This window comes from Melospiza melodia, chromosome 12 (assembly GCF_035770615.1).
Source record: "Melospiza melodia melodia isolate bMelMel2 chromosome 12, bMelMel2.pri, whole genome shotgun sequence".
In the NCBI taxonomy this organism is placed as follows: Eukaryota; Metazoa; Chordata; class Aves; order Passeriformes; family Passerellidae; genus Melospiza; species Melospiza melodia.
The window spans coordinates 19,855,407-19,877,265 of record NC_086205.1 but is presented as its reverse complement, the minus strand read 5'-3'; the positions used below and the strand labels follow the sequence as shown (position 1 = coordinate 19,877,265).

The following is a 21,859-nucleotide window of genomic DNA, read 5'->3' as shown; positions in this document are numbered from 1 at the left end:
TGCTTATTTCTAAAGAAATACATAATTTAAGCCTGTTTATAATGATCTGAAAGAATCACAAACTATGCCAGAGATTTCTAATAGATGAAAGTGAAATACATTAAACACGTTGCCTACTAAATGATACTGTTGCTTTTTAATTACATGCATAATATTTCAACATCATTTCAAGCTTTATAGTGGTGCCATAATGTCACGTCCCTGCATTACACAAACAGCTACATTATTAGCCTTCACAGTCAAAGAAGCACTAACTTTATTTTTTCCCTAGAAGTAAAAAAACAAAATCACTTTTCTTTGGAGAAAGAAAGTTAGGTTTTTTTTATTTTAAATATCACTGGACCCCTAAATACTTTTTCCACACAGAATCTGCAATCAAAACAACTTGCAAATTCAGAAGATTCAATTTCTACTATCTTTGATAAATCAAATATCAAAATAGGCTTTAACAAGCTAATTTCCTTTTCTATCCAATGACAACATTTTAAGCACTCTTATTTAATACAAAGATATATTACAATTAGCTTGTGATACTGTGTTCCCCTTCCAACCTATATTTAAGGTAGCTTGACACATATTATGCTTAAAACATGAGGTAACTAGATAGTGAATAAATTATGGGGGTAGGGAGAGAGACCAACAAAAAAGAAAAAAGAACAAAGAATGTGAAACCAAGAGAAATTATGTATTAAAAGTAAGTAGATTATAAGTATCTAACACTACTCAGAAGTGGAATCCTATAAACAGATCTGAAAGGTCCCCAAGCCAGTCCCCAACTCACGGGGAATCGAAGAGGACGCACAGGTGGGACACGGAGCTGTGACCCATTGCCCCAGAGCCATCAGGTCGCAGCACGCTGGGGCTTGGAGAAACAGGCGCTCTGGGCTCCTGGCTGTGCCCCCTGGTGTCCCAACAGCTGCCCCAGCTGTCCCCAGAAACAGGAGACAAGGCCTGCCCACTCTCACAAGGCATCAGCAAAAGGCAAATGAACAGTGCTGGAAGCCTACAGCTGGGAGCAGGCCCGCTCCACCCTGCCAGCCCCACTGGTTGCGCCAGTGTCACACACGCTCAGCAAAGGGCTGTCCCAGGGCTGAAAGGCAGCACGTCACCCGGCAGCTGGCACTCACAATCCCTGACAAAACTGGAGAGCCAGCAAAGGGACTGCACAAAGGCTACCCTTCCCCAGAAGGCACAGATGAGGAGGTCACGGTTTGAGCAGTCTAATCCACTCCCAGGATGTGTGTTAATTCCTCTTGCACAGATGGAAAAGTGGGAAAAGCAGGAAAGGAGCAGTGACGATGGATTAAAACCCTGATAGCTTAACGCTTCTTCAGCATGTTCTGTGCCAGCCTCTGCCCAAAGCCCCTGCAGCCCAGATGAATGTCAGATACAGGCAGCCCCCTTGGGACCCACCCCCTTTGCTGCCCACACCAGCCCTTTCCAATGCAGGCAAGTTGTCGTCTTCTCACTTCCAAGTGTGCACACACATGCACCCTGCCCTGGCTGCACTAGCATCCATTCATACTGTCGCCAGCAGCCTGGACTGCATCCAATTCCTAGAGAGAACTTCAGGCAGAGCCAATTTTCAGTGCTACATGCTGCCTGCTCAGGGACACAGAGCCCTGCCTGTGGCTGAAGGGACAGGGTGATATATTTGCTGGGTCAAGGTGACCAACTGCTCAGCACAAGTCAACTATTCCACTTTCAGTGGGGACAGAGGAAACCAACCCCAAGACCCGCCCATTCAGCCTCAGCTGCAATGCCTGATGGAGAACAAGCTCCCTCTGTCCTGAGAACTGGTCCCTCCTCACTCTTATTACCCTGCGGCTGCCCCAGACATCCCAGGGGTCAGCTCCACCCCAGAGCAGTTTTCTGCCTCCTTCTCCAGCCACTACATTATTTATCACTATTTATCACCCAGATGCCAGAGCACAAAGGATTATATATTTAGACTCTACAGAGCAAAAACTGATAGTGCTGGAGTCAGGCACATGCCGAGCAGGAATATCTCTGCAGCGCTGCTCACATCTGTCACCCCTCACAGCATCCCAGCTATTCGTGCCCTGCATTCCTTTCCAGCCTCAGCCTGAACTGCAGCCTTCCTCCTCCATTCCTTTCCAGCCTCAGCCCTAGCTGCAGCCTTCGTCCTCCCACCTCTCACCACTCTTCCAGTCACACTTCTCGCACGGACACGACCGCAGGTTCACACGTCAGAAGCCACCGAGCGAGCAGCCTCTGGGGGAGCTGTGAGCAGTGCCACGTTTCTGCTCCGCGCTTGAATGGGGAGGCAGCCATGAGATGAAACTGTCCCGCGGATGTGCTGGCAGGGAAAGCCATCCTCTGAATGTGCTGGGAACAGCCCCCACCTGATGGGGTCTGAGCCCGTGATTCCTGAAAGAGCAGACCCAGAAGGAGTTCAGGCTCTCTGGTTCTCACCAAGCCTTTCCTTTTCCCAGAGCCCAGGGAAAACATCTGCCTAAGGATGATTTCAGAGGGACTGCTTTGAGTTTACTGTCAGGTTTTGAATGTTCCAATGTTCTGCTGGGGGCTGGGTAGAACATGGCTAAGAATGGTGGCCAGGAAAAACCCCTTTCATGTGGAAGCAGCCCAAGCCTTGCCCAGGCGAGTGCGAGTCCAGGACCCTCGGTGCTGCTGCCCTGCCCAGGGAATTGCCCTGCAGCCGGGCACTCACCGGCCCCCTTCCCATCCCGGGGCCAGCAGACATGCCGAGGCCAAGCTGCAGCTGAGTGCCTGGCACGCAGGCCCCGCACTCCCCGGCACTCATCTGCCTTGAATTTTCCAACAAAGAGACCTGCGGGAGGGAGGAAGGAGGGAGGGTTACAGGGGAGGCAGGCCGAGTGGGCGGATGATTCCACCGCCATCCCCAGTGACACGGGGCCAAGCCAGGGGGAGGAGGAGGAAGAAGAGGAGGAGGGGACGAGGCTCTGGCTGTGCAGGAGCCCGGCTGGGGTGTGCGGAGGGGGCTGCCAGGGCTGACACAAGCAGCACATCTGCTCCCATGCAGCTGGGGGAGGGGAAGGGACAACCCCGGTAGCAGGGAAGGAAGCAAAGGAAACTCAGCTCCAACCCTGGCTCCATCCCTACCCTCCCGCCAGCTCCTCCTTTGGAGCCAGCAGACCCTCTCCCCACTGCCTGGGAAGGTGCCACACTCCCAGTTTCCCTCCCACTGCCTTGCCGGCGGGAGCAGCTGGCAGCCTGGAACATGGATGCAGAGGCGGGTGAGGGACAGGCAGGCAGATGCTGCCTTCTCCGGGGAGTTCCAGCCTGGCTCAGGAAATTAGAGGGTATTTTATATCACAGAGTCATGTCCTAGGAATGAAGGGAAGGTGGGGAACAAGAGCGTGCACAGGAGAGAAAGGAGGCCATAAACCCCAAGCCGCGGAGACGGCTGCGCCGTGTCAGCCCCCGGCTGCGCACACATCGCCAGCGCAGCTGCTCCGCTCCAGCCTCCTCGTTTCCCCTCGGTGGCCTCCAGCCTGGCTGAGGCTGTGGATACAAGCGAGTTTCTAGCTTCAGCCAGCTCTGGTCTCTCCTGAGCAGCATCCGCTGGCCACAGCGAGGTCCCTGAGAACTCTGACGGAGTAATACAAGCCCAGCGAAAGAAGAAATCCAAGAGGCACAGACAAAGGCTTCCACAGGATTTGAACCTCAGATTTGGAAGCAGGCTTGGAGCTCAGCAGCCATTACTGCTTGTTTCTGGCAGTCCTGTCCCACAGCTTGCCTATCTAAGGGCTTGCTGCAGGGAGGATACTCAGAGAGAAGAAATCACAGACGTGGTGGCAAACACAAAAGCTGTATCTGGCATCAGAGGGGTCAGTACCAAGAAGGGAGGTAGGGCTGGGGACCTCTCGAGCATGTTGGACAGCTTGATGGCCAGGATGAAAAACAGGGGATGTGCAGAGATTGAGAAGACAACTGAGCAATGACAATTTCACACTGAAAAGATGCAAAGTTAGTAGAACAGATTAAAGAACTAAGATGTCTCAAGTGTTAAGAGGAAAAACCTTTACAGAGCAGCAACGTTCTTTCCAACAGTGGAAAGTCCAGGAATTAAATTATAAACAATCTTCTCTTACAACATTCCAGAAGTGCACAATTAGGTTGGTCATTCCTGTAACCTTAACAGCCCCCATCTCCTACAGCTCACAAAGGAAGAAAAAAAAACCAAAAACCAACCAAACAAAAAAACCATCAGGAAACACTTCTGCCCAACAGCACAAGCTTCAGGGATTTACACACTAGAAATGTGATCTCATTTTCAAGACCTCTAGTACACTCCCCTTAGGGTAGGGATGTCTTGTTTCCAATTGATTATATAGATTAATAATACTGCATAGCAAAAGGAAGCACCTTGATGTTTTACTACTCAAATATGAGCAGCTCCTGGCTCTAGAGCAAAATCCTTATCTATTCTGTAAGATAGTGCTGAAGCCACAGGGATGAGCTCTGCAGCCATTTCACCAGATTAGAAAACCGGACAGGGCAATTCTCTGTGAGTGCTGGGATTTCAGTTGGGAAATATGTGCCTGTTAGATTAAGCCCAGATATGATGTGTGTGTATTTCCCAAGGGGATACAATTTACCTAAGAGCTACAGACCCAACCAAAGAATACACATGGCAGTGATCACTCGTGTATCAGTGAGACCTCGGGCTTTGCAGGCAAACAGGATGAATCAAACAGGATTAGAGGATTTGAGCCGTCTGTCTCTGTAAGCCAACACACTCTTTGGGTCTCCCTCACTGTATTTTCACCTCCTGTGCAAAGAAGAGGAGTACAAATTGCATTACACTGGAGTGAGAAGGGCTCTCTGACCATAAACAGACTGTCACTCTCCCATTTAATTTCCCTTCCAAGCCCCCAGACAGGGTGTTCTGCACTGCTCCTCTGTGCTGCAGCACAAGGTAAAAGGGGAAATGCAGATCTCTAGATGGTTTCATTCTCAGACCTGCTGTCCTGTCTGTCCCTGCACTCCATGTGAACATAAACTCCTCTGCAGCACTCTCTTTACCTGGTGTGCTTCTCAAGAATCAAAAATCATCAACAGCTGTCCTACTACCAAACCAGTAACACACCTCTGTACTTGTGCAGGAATGGCCACTCCTGCCCTCCTAACAAGTCCAGGGAGCATCACAAGGACTCCTCAAAGGTCATTCCCTTTGAAGCTACTACCTGCACTCAAGAATAGGCTCTTTAGTTTTCAGAGAACGGTTTGAGTAGGAAAGGACCTTAAAGATCATTTAGTCCCAGTCCCCCTGCTAGGGGCCTGGAGCCTCCCTCAACCATGTTCACTTCTGCTGCCCCACAGCCTCCTCATGCACCATCCCCAGCTTTCTGTGCTTTCCCCCCACAGTCAGTCAGACATCCAAGATGCCAACTGTTTTCCCTGAAAAGCCCTCATCAACACATTTGCAATCATTCCACTGGACAAACACCAAGACAAGCAGAGCCCCTAAGTCTGGGCAATGCTTGATCTTTAAGGTCCAGCTGGACCTATGCTCAGCCCTACAGGTATCACTGGGTGGCAGATGACAGAGATCAGACCTCCTGTTCACCTAGTCCAAAGACTGGAAAAGGAATGACATTTAGGAAGGAGCCACCCAGGCTCAGAGGCCTGCCCAGGAGCAGCACTTATCAAAGCAAAGCTACAGACTGATTTCACGGTGAGTGCAGAGCCCTGGCAGCCCCTCCCACCTTGATCCCAGAGTGACCATCTGGCTGCAGCCCTGCTCTGCAAACAAGCCCGACAAGCCTGTCCTCCACCGACCTGCTGGCAGCAGGAAGCTGCACAGGGACTGCAGGAGGCACCTCCACGCTAATTAATCCTGCCCTGCCCAAGCCATGCTTCCAACCTCCGGAAGGACATTTACAGACATCATCAAAGAAAGCATTCTGCAGGCCCCCGAAGGTTCAGTGACACTTTCAGTCTCTTTGAATTGGAAATCAGGACAAACGGGAACTTCCAGCAGAAGCCAAGTCAGGTTCTTCATGCTGCTAAAAGCTTGCACAAAGATACAACAAAAAGCTTGCATAAAAATACAACACAACACAAAGACACAAGACAAGTGCAGGGACTCACGGTGAGAAAAAAAGATTTGAGGTTAAACATCTGCAGAAATGACCTTCAGGGAATGGAGACAATTCCACAGACATAGTAACAGTGGCCAAAAGCTGGGCTTGTATTCAGGCTGGGAGAGGAAACAGGCCCAAAGAGGCCCCAGGCAGAGCTGTGTATGAGACAGGGTAAAATCCTGATGTGGTTGCTGTGGCTCACACTGATGTGAGACAGCAAGCACACCGGAGGAAGGAGACTTGGTGTGCTGTGACACTCGGCTCCATCTGGACACAGACAACAGGAAGAGCCCACAAGGCAGAGCTGCAAAACAGCAGCTCCTGCCGACAGAGGGAAAGGGAGAGAGGTGAAAATAGTGCAGAGGTAGACAAAGGGTTTATCTGGCTACTGCTGGTTGCAAAGCAAAGGACAACACCAGCTTATCAAGAAGCTTGTGAATGAGGTGTTTGCACCCCACAGGGAGCTCCTTGCAACTCCCCATGAGTGAGAAGTCACTCCCCCTTTCTAGGCTGACTGGAAAAGCAACAGCCTGCCCTGCAATGTCCACGGGCTTCACACTGGATAAGAGACTGTACGGAGCTGCAAAGAGCCCCAGGAGCTGCTGAGGGGGCAGTGTGAAGTTGGCACATACACCACAAGCAAGGGAGAAGGCCGTGATGCCTGGGAAGGCTCTGCATGCACCACGGGGAATGCGAGACCAGGCCTTCCTTTTCTGGCCCTCAGCTGAGGGACACCAAGTCAGCCCTGCTTTTTCTAACAGCGAGAGAGGCTCCTGCCAAGAAAGCGCTGCTGCTGTGGAATGTGCTGGGCCAGCAGTACAGCTCATTCCTGGAAAAGCATCAACTCAGCGGGAGACCAAGGAGAGGAGAACAGGGGGAAATTGGGAAGAGGGGGAGGGTGGGAAACAAAGTCTGGGACTTCCACACCTGGGGAAGCACAGAGCAGTCTGCTCACCAGCACCTCCTCCTCGCGGGCTGCCAGCACAACAGCCCTGCCCAGCACCAGCTCTCTAGGAGGACCCTTCTGACAGCCAGATACCTCCAGAGCAGAGCTGGGACCACACAGACCAAGGCAGATGTCTGTGGGGAAGAGCAGCAAGGTTCATTCCCCCCCCATCATGTTAATAATTAATTTAATGTAATGACAGATCTCCACGAGGAAATTACAAAGCGGCCTCCACATGTGTCCTGTCCTCAAGACACTGACCAGCTCACATTACTCTCTCCTTGCATAAACAATTTTGCAAGAGCCTCCCTAGGAAACCGACTCAACCTCCTACCCGATGGGAAGGGGTCTTGAAGCATGACAGGCTGTAGATGGCTGCACCTACTCTGCACATCCAGCTGGGCTGCCATCAGCAACAGCTCTGCTAACTGGGTCTGTAAGACATACAGAGAGCCCCCATAAAACCAACAGGCTGTTAATAAAGCTCACAACAAACTTTCACCACAAAACATGTGCCAAAGACAATGAAAAGGACTCACGCAAAGAAGAGCCTTTCAGTGTCACAACAGCTGCATGGTGGCAAAGACAGAACTCTGTCCCAGATTGCAAGCTATTGCAGTACTGTGAAAAATGGGCAAACACTGATACTACATCCCTCTGGTCCTAAAATGCAGGAGGCAGAAGAGAGCATGAGGGGTCTGAACACTCATTATAAACTTTTCTGACCATTGCTAGGCCAGGGACACTTAATTGTTTTTCTTCCTCATCTGCTTTTGACGGTCTCATGCAGATGGCACAAAAAATTCCCAGCAAATAAAGCACGTTTCAGCAGCCTTTAATACACTTCATCAATTTCACTAACACCAGACTTATTCACCAAACTCCATTCAAGACACAGGGCAACAATACAGCAAGTAACCTACCAAGCATCCTTTACCAGGCCAGCCAGGCTTGCCCTTCAGCCAACAACCCAGCAAGCAAGAAAACACTGTTCAACTGCTGGAAGAAAGAGACAAGAAAGGTGCTCCAGTCCCAACCAAATCAATCATGTGCTGGCACACAACTTTCTCAACTTGAGGTCCAAAAAGCAGATGAAAGCCATACAGTAGGACCCAATACATTACTGTAAATATAAAGTCTTCACAATTGCCATGTACAGAATTCAGTTCAGGTCCTACCAGGACTCATCTATACACCAGGAATCATCTTCCTTTCCAACAAGAGAGCAAGCCTCTCCTCTAGTTTAGAAGAGGACAGTGTTTTGGATCACTGTAGCACCAGGTCCAACTGCTGCTTTTCTTTGACACTGTGAACTCCTGGACCTGACCCTGTCACATACCATGCAAAACCTTCCACCAGCTGTCTCTGACAACTGCACCGAAAGCTGGTAATGGCCACTGACCTCCAGAAATCACCATCACAGGACATGGAATGTTTCTCTTGTGGAGGGTCTCAAAGCCACAGCTGCCAACTCCCAAGTCCTTCAAGGACAGAAGAGTGCAGGGGAAGGACACACAACCTATCTACAAGTGTGTAAATATCCCATGAGCTCAGTAACTGTGTTGAACCAGTCATTCTACACATTAGCTATTCCCAAAGGCAATCCAGAAATACTCATCAAGTGTTGTTACTGCAATAGGGTCATCCTGTGTCTGTGGATCTGCTGGTAAGTCAAGTTACAAGACCACCCTGATTTTGAGCTTCCTAATTATCTGCAATACTGACACCAAGTTCCCTTGAAGCATCTCTCCTGTAAGTTACATGTAGAGTGACCACAAACTCTTAGTACCAACACCGCAGGTTGATCAACCAGGAGCACAGCCGGACCCTACAGTCAGGATGGCCTGACACAGTCCCCACCTCACATCTGCAAACCCTTCTACATGGCACAGCTAAGTGCACACTGGCAGAGACGTTACACACCTTGTGTTAGTTTGGAACTGCCCCAAGGAAATCCAGAGCTTACCCTAAACTGATGCAGATGTTGACATCCTCAAAATCCCCTGACACTTCCAGGATGACTAGACAAAGAATAGTCTTAAAGAGTTTTCCCAAGTCTAAATTTTTGGCCCCTGCTGAAACAACACATTTTTAATCTAGAAGAAAAATCCACCTCACAGGACCCTCTTCAGGACCTAAAGGTGTATTAACCAGCTCTAGGTCTAAGGCAGGTTTGCCATAAGGGACTTAGCTCTGCAGCCAGACCTGTGAAAATCCACCCTTCTCAGAGCCACAGAAAACAGTAAGAGAACTCAAATGAACACAGTACAAGAGCAAGACTCCATGCATTGAGCCCCTATATGGACTTCCAGTATGGCACAGCCCCATCAGGGCCCACAGGCAAGTCTCTGTGTGAATGGCACTAACATACTGGTTGAGCTAGGCAGGGCTGAATGAACTGGGACAGCTGGTTAGCTGTATGCAAACACAAGTATGGAGTTTGCATATCCATCACAGCTTCTGGAAAAAGCTTCAGTTTGAGAAGCTGCTGCTCCCTGGGGCCAACCAGGCAGCAGCCATCAGCACTGCAGCAACTTTCTCCCTGCCCTGATGGCATCAGGCCACCAAGCCAAGGTTGTCACCTGCTGCTGACATTGCTCTGGCTGTCAACAACAGCAGCACAGCACAATGCACTGTATAGGGGACAGCCTATTTGCTTGCAGGCCATGAGACACGAAAACACCATGAGCAGGTAGTCAGAGTAATGCTGAGGGAAAGAGTTGAAGCCCAGGCACGGGAGGTTACTGTGCTAACACCAGCTTCCCTGCTATAACAATCCATGCACAGCCAAAGCTCCTGAAACACAGACTCCTCTGGCAGACTCTCAGTGTCCCCAGAACCAGCCTGTAGCCACCAGCAAACACGGAAAAGTCCACAAACTCTGCTACTCAGACCCAGAACTCCCAGCCTATCACAGAGACAGCTGCCAGCGATCAGAGGGGCCACGTAGCAAATAAATTCCTCTCCAAACCCTAGGGGCAGGTCAAAAACCAGCAGAGGAAAGACCTTCCCACACAGCAGCCAGCGACAGCTCTTCCAAAAACAGAGCTTTGCTCCAAGTCATGTGAGGAAGCCTTTCCCACTTCAGCTTCTGTCTTCAGCCAGGACCAGAAGGACAGACTCCCACTGTAGCAACTCAGTCACTGCTCACACTGCACCCTCTTTTCCCCATCTCTAACATCCTAAAAAATTTTAGTCAACAAGACACAAGAACAAATATCCCAGTGAGGAGATAATCACCACAAAGGATTTCTGGAGCAGGGTACCCAAATGTGCTTCTGCTGCCTTCCATAGCTAGCTGTGACTGAAAAAACAACACCTCTGGTATGTCCCCTTTAATAAATAACTGATAGAACAACCACAGCAGTCCCAACCCTCCACTGAGATACAGAATTACAGAGCACAGGAAGGTCAGCGCCAGGCATCTCTGCCTGCCAAAGCCTCCCGAGAGTTCCAGCCCATTCCTGGATGGGTTTAATATTAGTGCTACAGCAGTAACAACATAGCAATGGAAACAAGTGAAACCAAGAGCTTTGGGGCTCAGGGAAACACTAATGCTTCAGCTCTGCGAGCTAATGCAGTCCTCAGAGACCACAGCCCAAAAGCTCACACTCTCTCCTAAGGCCACCATGGCATTACACAGATAAGCACATGGACAAAGCAGACAAAGTCACAGAGATTAGACTAATTCCCCTATTTGTACCTTATTGAAATGCCTTCCAAAAAGCCTTTACAAAAGGATTTGGTCCAAAAATTTCCAACGGCAGCCACCAGCGGGATTAAGTTTTACTTAACTTGCCAGCTGCTGCCTAACAAGCCAGCACCAGTGGGACAAACAGTAACACAGCCACGTGGTGCCACATCCCCCTTCTGGAAAACAACAATCCATCCAGCACAGGTCAGAAGGGCAGGCTCTGAATAACAAACAAGGGATGGAGAGAGGAGGAAATCAATAGGAAACACCAAAAACACACAGCCCCGACTACTGCTTCATCAGATGTGCAACACGATGCAAAGCTGGTGCAACATGAAGGCAATTTCCTGCAGACTCAGTATCTGCTGTGCTCTGCAAGCCCAGCTCCTCTTCATGGGCATTTTCACAGATCAAATATCTTAAACCACAACATTGTTCTATCTATTTGGATGCAGTCAAGGGTGGAGGAGTAGCAATTCATTACAGCAGGTACCCTCAGCTCAGAACAGTTCAGCAACTGCCATGCAGACATGGAAGAGGCTTCCCACCCCTGTAAGTACACTGAGCTCAAAAAGGACTTCAGGAATTTCAACTATGCTCTCTACACCTCTACATATACAGCTTTCAAGTGTAGATGAAGGGCCTGATGCCCACCCTGACAGAGGACTGAAGCCAAACCCATGTGTGCAGCAGGAAAGCTGCAGGAGAAACCAGATTTTCTTTGCTTATATTCACAGACCCTTCTTTCCTGAGCATCCCCACTTGCACAGGGTTGGGTGGCAGCCTCCACCTTGAAGAATTCACACCTGCTAGGAGACCAGGTGAAGAAATCACAGGAGAAAGAAGCCAGGAGCATGATGGAGAAGAGGAACTTACTGAAAGCTCAGTCCTCCAAGCACATTGACCTTGGGCTCAGGGACCATCTACCTCCACCCCTGCACACCAGCATCTTCCTTCTCAGAGTCCATCATGAAATGCAGCCTCCCCAGCAACATCCTCCTCTCACTGCAGCCATGCAGGAAGGAACATCACTGCTTACACTACCACCCAAAGACCCAGTACCCACCTTGTGGGTGAGCCAATGTCTGGGATTTGGGAATGGCAAAGATTAAATCCTAGAGCTCACTTTAGAAAAAAGATGTATCTCAGCAGGAACCAGAAAACTGAGCAGTGGGGCCACAACTATCATATCATAACAACAAAAAACGCTCAGGTTGTGACCCAAATTATGGTGGTTTATGAGCCACATTTTTTTTGGCATTTTGCCTTGATCTCCAAGACTGAACCATGCAGGAGCACAGCTGTACCAGAGCCGGGGCACACTGATTTACTTTGCAGCAATTTCTGAGACATCAAGGTAAGTTTTTGCTCCGTACAGGAATTTGGAGGACCAGAGGCCTCTACATTATTTCAGAACAGTGAACTGCACCAAAACAGCTGCATTCACATGGCTGAGTAAAGGTTTCTTGACCTTTCTTTCTTTTTTTCAGAAATGACAAAAGAGGCTTAAAATTAAGAAACATTCCCATCAAACACATAACTGAAAACAATGCCTCTCCAAGAAAAATGCTGGCTTCAACATGACACCGTATTTTGGGAGAAAATACATTCAGTCAAAAAAAATTTCTGACCACTTCTGGCTGCAAACTAGTTCAATAGCTGTTATAAAGCTTCATTGTTTGCATAGGACACACAAGGCCTTAGGGAAATTGGTCTGCAGCCTGATTTGGCTAACTTGGCTTTCTGAACACCACCCCTGGGCAAAGAAACCAGGCTGTGACTGCCATCCATGTGGCCTTCAGAGCACAGCTCCAACCACAACTGAGGACGCCGGACACCTACAGAGACAGCAATAGCTGGGTCTGAGCAGCGGGACACACAGGGCCAGGCACAGACAATACAACCCAGGGAAGCAGGGAATACTGTCAACCAACCATCTCCATCCTCACCTCAACCCTGGCACTGCTGTAGCCCCCACCACCACAACACTTGGAAAGGGCCTCCAGCAGCAGCTCCAGCCAGAATCAGCTCTCGTGTCCATGGGCCACCCCAGGCACGGGCAGCATTACAGGAACTCCCCACCACAAATGCAGACAGTGGTTAGCAGCTCTCTGCCAAATCCTCAGCAGCTCAGGAGACAGAGGCACAGGCTGCACTAACCTACATGCAAAATGTCTGCACTATCTGCTGGTGGGCCCTTGCTAACCAGGGCAGCTCCCCTCACAGCAGGCATGGAAACACATCCTCTGGAGCACAACAGATGAGCTGCTGTGGCCTTTCATGTGTAAAGTGCTCCTCTCCACATGGAATGGACAGGGACTGACTAGAAACTGGAAAAAAGTGATGGCCACCTTCCAGTAGGGCCAGTGCTGTCACTAGACCACCACAAAGGATGTGAGCATGCAAGGGAGTTTTGTAGGCCCTTTCACTCACGAACTTCTTGCCAACCTCTTTCAACATGAAATTCATGCTGACATGGAAGCAGTCTCTATCAGGGGGCATGGGACAGGCAAAGGTCTTCTGGAGACAGCAAAAGTTTCCAATTAAAAATAAATTTTAAAAAGCTCCCAAAATCAAAATAAAACAACTCCCCCAACACATGCTACAAAGAGCTGGCAGGAAAGGCAGGGGCACCATGCCAGGGCTCACCACTGCTTAGAAACTGACACTGCTTATTAAGTTTAGGATCCCTTCCCCAGCTCCCAGCACTTCCAGCCAGAAGGACAGTCACCGCTGGTATCAATTTCAAAAAGACCCTGCAATAAAAATAAATCACTCAGCCTTTCAGAGAGCATCAACGCGTTTCCTCATGCACATGTGCAGAGATGAGGCTGCCAAATACCAACGGCATCTGACCCCTGCACTGGGAATTCCCGCAGCGCCCGCTTTGTTCTGCCTCCAGAGCCTCGTCCTAATCACTGCCTCGTACCCAGCTTTGGTGAGCAGGTGATAATTAAGCAGGTCTGGATAAGATACTGGGCCAGTGATTAGCTGGATACCAATTTTCACAGCTGAGACCAAGGAATCACCACAGCTATGAAACTAGAATTGGAATGGCGACCTGCAAGAGGGAGAAAGCAGCAGTAGCAGGAGGAGCAGCACCGTCCCACCATGTACCTCAGATCACTGGTGTTCTCCCAGCAATGCAGAACCAGTAGGATGGGGAGGGAGGAGTGCTCCCCTTGCAGAAGAATGGGGGCCCTTCTGCTCTCCAGTCTAGAAGAGGAGAGGTGGCCGAGTAAAGATAAGCAAAATGATCACCAAAGTGATTTCTTCACAGGCAAGAGAAATTTCAACTTTCAGCACTTCACAATTTATGGAAAGACAGGGCAGAATTTCAGACCAGGCGCTACGGATTTACCTGGACACACAATTTGCACTCATTAAAATGCTCTGAGAAGTTTAGCTTAAACTTTAGCATGCCCCTGTGGAAACACATTTTGATCAATAGAGAATGAGCAGTATCAATAAGACACAGAAAACGAATTAAAAGAAATCACATTTCAGCTGATACAAGAATATTCTCAGAGTTGTACCAGATAAAAAGACAAATCTGTAGTTCAGCTGAGGCAAACAGGCACAATACCTGGCTGCTGAGAAGTCCACACTGCCCAGGTGCATTTCTCATGATGGACTTGGGTAGGAGACAACACTTTACACATGACTGAAGCCCACGTCCCAGCAAACAACAAACTACAGACCATCAGCGGGGTTGTTCCTCTCCCAACTGCACAGGTGCCCAAAAGAATTTACAGTTCTGTTCTTGCAGCACCTCTATGGAACTGAGAGGTCTGTCATGCTAAGAGACACACAAATGTTTGCCCAAGAAGCTCCCAGTGTCAAGTGGACAAGACAAAGCACAGTTGGAGGTTCCATTTTATGGATTAAGGCAAAAAAAAAGGAAATTAAAAAGTCTGCTCAAAATCCCATGAAAAACCTGGGGGAGGTCTGATGGAGAATATGGATCTCAAAAGCAGTCACAGCACTGCACTGATCTAAGGTGCTCTCCTGCTGATCAACACACAGCTCCTACCTGTGAAACACTGAATGAAAAGATTCAAGCTGCAGGAAGAAACCTTCCCTCTCTAATGAGTGCAGTGTTAGCAGCCAAGGGTAGTTCCACACTTCACGGTGAGACACATCCACACAATCACCTCCAGTCCAAGAAGAGTCCACCACACCTGTGCACTGCCATATTCACACCATCCCTCAGCTGACCTTCACGTGCCTCCACTTCTGGGATCAGCAGCACACAAAGCCAACAAGGGCACAAATATCTGCACCCTGTTATGTGCAGCTGCATCAAGAACAAAACCCTGCAGCCTTCCTTGCTGCTCACAACTCCTCTCCCCAGGACCAGGTGCAGGAATTCTTCTCATTTCTCCTCCTTGCCACCCAGAAGTGACACCACTCTGGGGTCTTAATTATTTGAAGCTGAGAACTAACTCCTGCCACAGCCTGACAACTCCACAGCCACCCAGGGGAACCTCAGTTCATATTTCCAAGGAGATGTAAACACTGAAGCTGCTCCATCACTACTCTGATTCTCAGAGCAAACAAATATTAACAAGATAAACAAAAGAATGAAAAATCCCACACACCAAGACTGAGGCTGTAATACTGCCTTGGGGATGGGGTTAGCTGAAGGGAATACCAGACTGGAGAGCCACAGCCTGGAATAAAAGGTGGAAGAGTGAGAAAGAGTCAGACTGGGCTACAGAGGTGAGAGGAAACATTGGAGATTCTGCTCCAGCTGGCTCTGGAAGGTGAGATGTCTCTATTCCTAATAAGATGAGAGGAAAAGTTTGGTTTATGCCACAGGGATCCAGCAGAAGGTCCAAAGCAGAAGCATGGGACCTGCAGGCCTCCTCCTCATGGATCAGCTGCCCTAAGGCCATCTACTACTTCTCTCACTGAGGGGGCTTTGACCTGGGTCCTACTCCTGGACACTGCCCAGCTGAGAGACAGCAGCCCAGCACAAGCCAGACAGAAGGCACCCTGAGGGAATCCCCCCTGGGAAGGAGCTGAGAGGAACACATGTGTGTGAGAGAGAGAAATGCTTTTCCCTGTCACACAGCTTCTGAATGCCACCATTGTTAACCTCCAGTCTAGCTCTCACTAATTGCCCATGCATTTGAGGTCAAGCAGCCAAGGTGCCTCCTGCCCTTCTGTCTCTGACTCTCCCTGCAGGCCAATGGCTCACTTTCTCATGGACATCAATTACCAGGGATCATGAAATTTTGTGTGCTGCCTGGGGCTTCAGGGCTTCTCAAAGATAAGGCTGCAGCTGGACTGCTCTGGTTGTTCCCACCATGTTCCAGCCAACCACCAGCACATTCTTCAGCTCTCTGGAAAGCAGCAGAGACAGCTTTCCTGATGAAGCATCCATGGTGACAGTCTTGCTCTGTCTCTCAAACCCCAAGTCTTCCACATGCTGCTCCAACTCATTGCCCAGGACTTCTCCAAGGCACAGGCTGCCCACACACAGCCCCTGACCCTCTCTCAGCTGCACCTTCCCTTCCACAGCAGTTTATGCTTCCCAAACTGGTCACAACAAAAATCTCATCCCATGCGTTTCTGATCTTGTGGCGTCTTCCTGAGTGATTTTCCCCTCTCCCTGCTATCACCCACTATAACTCCCTATGCTGCTTTATCGTTGAGTTTTGTTAATCTATCATCTAGCTCCTCTTGTAGAACCTTAGAGAGGATGAAAAGGCACAGCACAAAACCTCACTGCCACCAGACCCCTCTTCCCAATACAAGATGCTATTTATTACTAAACTTTGTTTATAGCTGCGCACTCTCCCACCCACATGGCAATGTTTCATTCAAGACAAGTTTGAATTCACTTCAAGAACAACATTTCAAAGGATCCCAAAGCATTTGTTTACAAACAGCATGCATGGAGAATTCACTTCTCCCACCAATGAACGTGGTCCCCTCCGAGACAGGGAGAGGCAGCTGTTTCATAGCACCCAACGCTACTCAACAGCTGAGGGACAGGAAACGATCCACAGACAACTGATATTGCTGAGGAAATTTATGGAAAATGAGGGCTGCAGACCTCTATTTGCCAGGAGAGAACGGGGAAGCTTCTGAGGATTAAAGCTCTCCACTGGGTCAGGAGGAATTTAGGGAGGCAAAGCGTCCCAGACTGCGGTCAAAGGACTGACTCCAAATTTCAAGCCTCATCTGAAAGCTGGCACCTCCCAAACTAACGGGAACCTGGGCATTGGGATAATTTGGCTGAGGAGGGGAGAGCACCCCCTGCTGAGGCAGCCACACAGATCTCATCCAAGCCCCAAACAGGCCCAGCCCTGTTCAACATGGGGTACAAGCCAAAATCACAGCCTAGAGAGGTATTTGGTGCAGTGAGAAGACACTGGGAAGACTATAAAACTAAAAACACTTTGCAATCCCAGCTCTACACAAGACCTACTGTAAACACTAAATCTTCAAAGGAGGAACGATCACACAACTCCTACAAACACCAAAGTCCTAGGAATGGTAAAGGATCACATGCTGTAGAAACCAAAAGGGCCCCAGGATGGAAAAAGAGATCCTCAAAAAGGCTAAAGGAAAGTCAGCTGGAGGAAATCTGGACAAAGGGTCTTACAGAGAGCTGGCTTCACATGGGACTTGCTCCCCAGAACAGTAACCAACTTTAAGCAAGTAGGAGACAGCGGGGGCTGCCCAGAATACTGGTGAGTACAACATCCAAACAAGGGACAGAACACACCTCCTCACCTCCAAAGAGTCACCTGTGATGGGAGGAACCAAAGGGCATCACAAAAGAAGTGATGGAAACACCAGTGTCAGAAGAGAGCTGCCCTGCAGGAGATGGGATATGGAGGCAGGGCTGCAACTCCTTCCATACCAGAGACTGAGCATGGGACATCTTTGAGGATGAGACATGTACATGGGTACAGTGGGTCTTGCACACACCCCTTGCTCAGAGAGCACGTGCAGAGCTCTCACTCCTTCTCCATGGAGGTAAGGGAGGAGAAAGCTGGTCTTCTTCTACACGTTCTTCCAAAAAATGAGATGCAGAGGACAAAGCTGACAAAATGGATGTCCCTCCCCAAAATGGATGGTAGGAGAGCAAAACTGTCCCCAAATCCATTCCATGGAAAGGGCTGATGGAGTTGGCACTACCTCCACAACTTTCTGAAGGCGGGAGAAAGGGGCACTTTCCCCAGGCAGGCACAGTAGGAGATGCCCAGGCCCTTTTGGTGGGGAATGACAGTCCTGAGTTGGATACAACCTGGGGGTGCGACCCTGGACACCCCAATGTGGGCTGCATGGGAGACACCACCTCAGGCAAGGTGTTGGCCAAACATCCTGAGTAGGGGGAGGACGTGACCCTCAGATGGGGATGATGGTCTCCCCCAGGGTGCCTCTGGCAGCTGAAGCAGGGTATCACCAGCTCCCTCACCGAGGAGTTAGCATGGCGCAGCTTCCCCAGAGCTGATGCGGGATCCGAGGATGTGCGGCTACCCCGGAGGCAGCACCCAGGATCAACGAACCCAGAGAATGTGAACAGGGGGTATCACCACCAGCCCCCCACAGGTAAGGTCCTGGGGGGCACGGAGGGTGTGTCCGTCCACACAGAACCCAAGGGGGTCATTATCCCCATCCTCGCCAAGGAAAGGCAACGGGGATGGAGGATGGATCGGGGTCCCCCTCCCCGCGCCGGGCACAGAGGGGCACCTCCCCATCCCGGGGGTCCCGGCCCCGCCGTCCCGGGGGCGCTCCCGGGGCCGAGCGGGCAGCCAGCCCCGGCCCCGGCCCCGTGAGGGCGGCGCTCCCCAGCCACCCCCCCGGCTCCCCGGGGAGGCCCATGGGGCCCGGGCTTCACGCGTGGCCCCGGGGGACCGGGCCCGGGCCCGCGCTCACCCGAAGTCGTCGTCCATAGACTTGAAGTAGAACTTGTAGTTGGGGCGGTTGAGGAGCCCCTTGAAGTCGCCGAGGGTGACGCGCTCGGCCGGGATCGGCAGCTTCACCAGGTACGGCGTCTCCTGCTCGTCCAGGTGGTAAATGATCTTCGTCTCGGCCGCCGCCATGGCGCCCCTGCCCGGCCGCCAGGCCCCCGCCTCTGCCTCCGCCGCCTCCTCCGCCCCGGCCCGGACCCCCAGTCCCGGCCCGGCCCCCGCCCCGGCCCGGCTGCGGCCTCCGCACGCCCGGTCCCCCCGCGCCCCTTGTTCTCCGGGTCCCAGCGCCGCCCGGCTGCACGGCGCAGGCTCGGCCCCGGCCGGCCCCGCCCCGCCCGCCATCCCGGCCCCGCCGGAACCGGAACCGGAACCGGCGCCCGGTGGGGCCGCGGCGCGGGAGCCAGCCCGGGGCCCGCCATGGGCCGGGACCGGGCTCAGCGGGCAGCCCGCGAGTTTGGGCCCGGATCCCGCCACGATGCTGGCCCGCACCCTGCCCCCGCCCAGGTCCCGCATCCATAGGAGACCCCCCTTGGCGGGCACTGACCCTCTGATTCGGAACGGATCCCCCACATACCCCCATCCACCCCGCCACTGCTGTGCCCATGTGGGTGCACGGCCCCTGGGACTGCCCCACCCCAGCCCCATCGCCCGTGGGTGCCTTGGGATTTATACTGCACATCCACATCCTCCTGTCCACAGCCTGGTACTCCCGGTGCACCAACATTCCCAGGGCCAGCTGGGAATATACCTCTCCCAGGCTCCCCGTCCCCATTCGGCTTTCACACCCCCTTTACACCCTCTGATACTGCTTCACACACAGGGTCATTCCTGTGTCCCACAACCTCTGCTGCTGTCCACACCTCAGGCCTCCCCTTTTATCTCTGCAGCCCTAGTCCTTTATCACACACCTCCCAGTCTTCTCCATGCTCCTCATCCAGCTATGTGCCCCATGAGTACAGCTTACAAAACATGAGGCATATCCATCTCTACCCTATCCTCCCCCTTTGAGCTCCCATACTGTTTCAGATGGCCACCACACACAGGGACTACCACCCACCCCGGCTCCTCTCCAGCTAAGGCTTCCCTCTGAACCCCTTGTCACCATCCAACAACTAACCCCAGTGCTCAAACCTTTTCCTTACTACGCAGACTCTTTCCTCTGCTCTTCATGAGACTCCTCTGTTCCATGTACCATGGCTTCATCAACTGGGCACCCTTTGGCTGTGTGTTTCTTCCCATCCCATCTCCCCAGACCCCAGCACATTCTCACCTACAATCATCAGCACTATGATCCCAGCCCCTAGGACTTGCCTCTGTCCCACAGCAGTCTCAGGCTGTCTGGTTTCCCCTCTGCACACGTTGCCAGCACCCAGCAGGCACCAAGGAACCATCTCCATCAGCAGCTTCCCGGAGTTGTGGCTGAGAGCAAAGCTGGGGTGGATGGAGTTTTGGGAACACCCACCAACAGGAAGGGCAAGAACTGCCTTGCACCATCCTGTATTAGAAGGAAGAAACGTGGAGGAAGCACCACACCATGGGCCTGCACAGGGCATGAGACTAGATCAGCCCTCAGACTAGACTGCCCTGCCATAGGAAAAGGAGCCAGAGAGATCCTGCAGGGAACAGAGCCAAGTTCCTCAGGCAGGCTGAGCTAAATAAGCCCTCTAATGCAATAAAGAGTCCTGCAGGCATTGCTAGTAATTACCTGGGCAGCACTGGTAGACTGGGGGAAGAACCTGACATTAAACTGAAAAAAAAAAAAGAATAAAAATTCCAAGGAAGTCCTCAGGTAAGCAGAAGTTGTAGGAGGTCTGAGACTCTCCCATGTCTCCCATCAGCTCTTGGAAGATTGTAATTTCCTTATGCTCAGAGCTCTGTGGTAAAAGCTGGTGTACCTGGAATGAAGAATCCAGGTCAGGAATGGAAAAGTTTAGTTTAAGTTGCTTCTTCCTGTGTCTACCGTGACAGAGTTAAAATCCTTTTGCAACACCTCCTTGCCCCCAAAGCAGACGCATGTGAAAGAATCCTGGTGTGTCCCTGGCAGGGCCACTGTCTCACCCACCTCCCAGCACAGCTGTGGATGCACCTCAGAGCCTGTATTGTACACATCAGACACTTTTGTTACCAAAAGGCCAATTTTCAGTAGTGCTGAGCTCCCAAGGGAGCACATGCAGCTCAGGGGAGGGGTGCTACACCCCCGGGGTGGTAGTAGATGAAATCTCACTGCTACAGCTGCCTTTTCTTTTAAAACAAGCCAAGTGACTGAATAGACTCAATGATAGATCAGTTTCACTGCTCACAGAGGCCTTGTGCTGTATGACTCATTGAATGGAAGTTAAGAACACAGTGCCAAAGAAATTAGCAGGAGGGGATTGTGCTGTGCACTCCAAGGTCCACAAGGAAGAGTTTCTGAACTGCCTGTTGGCTTATTTCTGCAATTATGGCAACTTAAAAATTGCAGCATTGATAAAATTGCTTCTTTACAGAGTACACAGGCTTCAGACATTTTAGTGCATCTTGGAACAGCCCAAAGCAGAGGTGGATGTAGTTGGGCTTTAAGCAAAACCAAATTATCTTCTTTTAGAAGGATTACTATTGTTAACTGAAGTTGTAGGTTTGATAGAGGAACACCAGGTTCCATCCATCCATCCATCCATCCATCCATCCATCCATCCATCCATCCATCCATCCATCCATCCATCCATCCATCCATCCCTGTCATATGGGAAGGCAGACAAGTTGATTACTATAGCCTTAGGAAAATAAAGTACTTAACTGCTTACATTGCTCAGAGATGGGCAGCAATGATTCCACATTCAAAATTACTCTCAAAGGCATTTCTAGTCTTCCAAACAAAAACCCATCTTGACTGAAGCAACAACAAAGCACCAAGCCCACCCTACATTTCAGCAATGGAATAAATGTTCCTTTAAAAAGTACAACATGTATCAGTACATAAGGATGCTGCACCATGCCAGAACTCCACCTTGGAGAGTATCAAGTGTTTTAATTTGTTTTCTTTTTGCTACTCTATTCTTGGCATCTGTAAAACTACCCCACCACACACACCACCAACGCCTGAAGGATGTGGCCATAGAGCAACATTCTCCCCTTGGATTTTAACTCTCAGGTAAAAAGCAGCTCATACCACAGAGTTGGAGCAAAGGAGGAAGGAATGTGGAAAAAACAAAAGTGG

The 21,859-nt window shown here is 50.7% G+C and overlaps 1 protein-coding gene across 3 annotated transcripts in view; it reads right to left on the bottom strand.

The window, feature by feature from the left end:
• Positions 1-18,819, bottom strand: part of DVL3 (dishevelled segment polarity protein 3) — a 33,604-nt gene extending 14,785 nt beyond the window's left edge. For all 3 annotated transcript variants that reach the window (XM_063167152.1, XM_063167154.1, XM_063167153.1), the window contains exon 1: positions 18,629-18,819. In XM_063167152.1, coding sequence (XP_063023222.1) covers positions 18,629-18,795 — 167 coding nt within the window. In that variant the 5' untranslated portion in view covers positions 18,796-18,819. The remainder of the gene's footprint in view (positions 1-18,628) is intronic.
• Between the last annotated feature and the right edge of the window lie 3,040 nt (positions 18,820-21,859).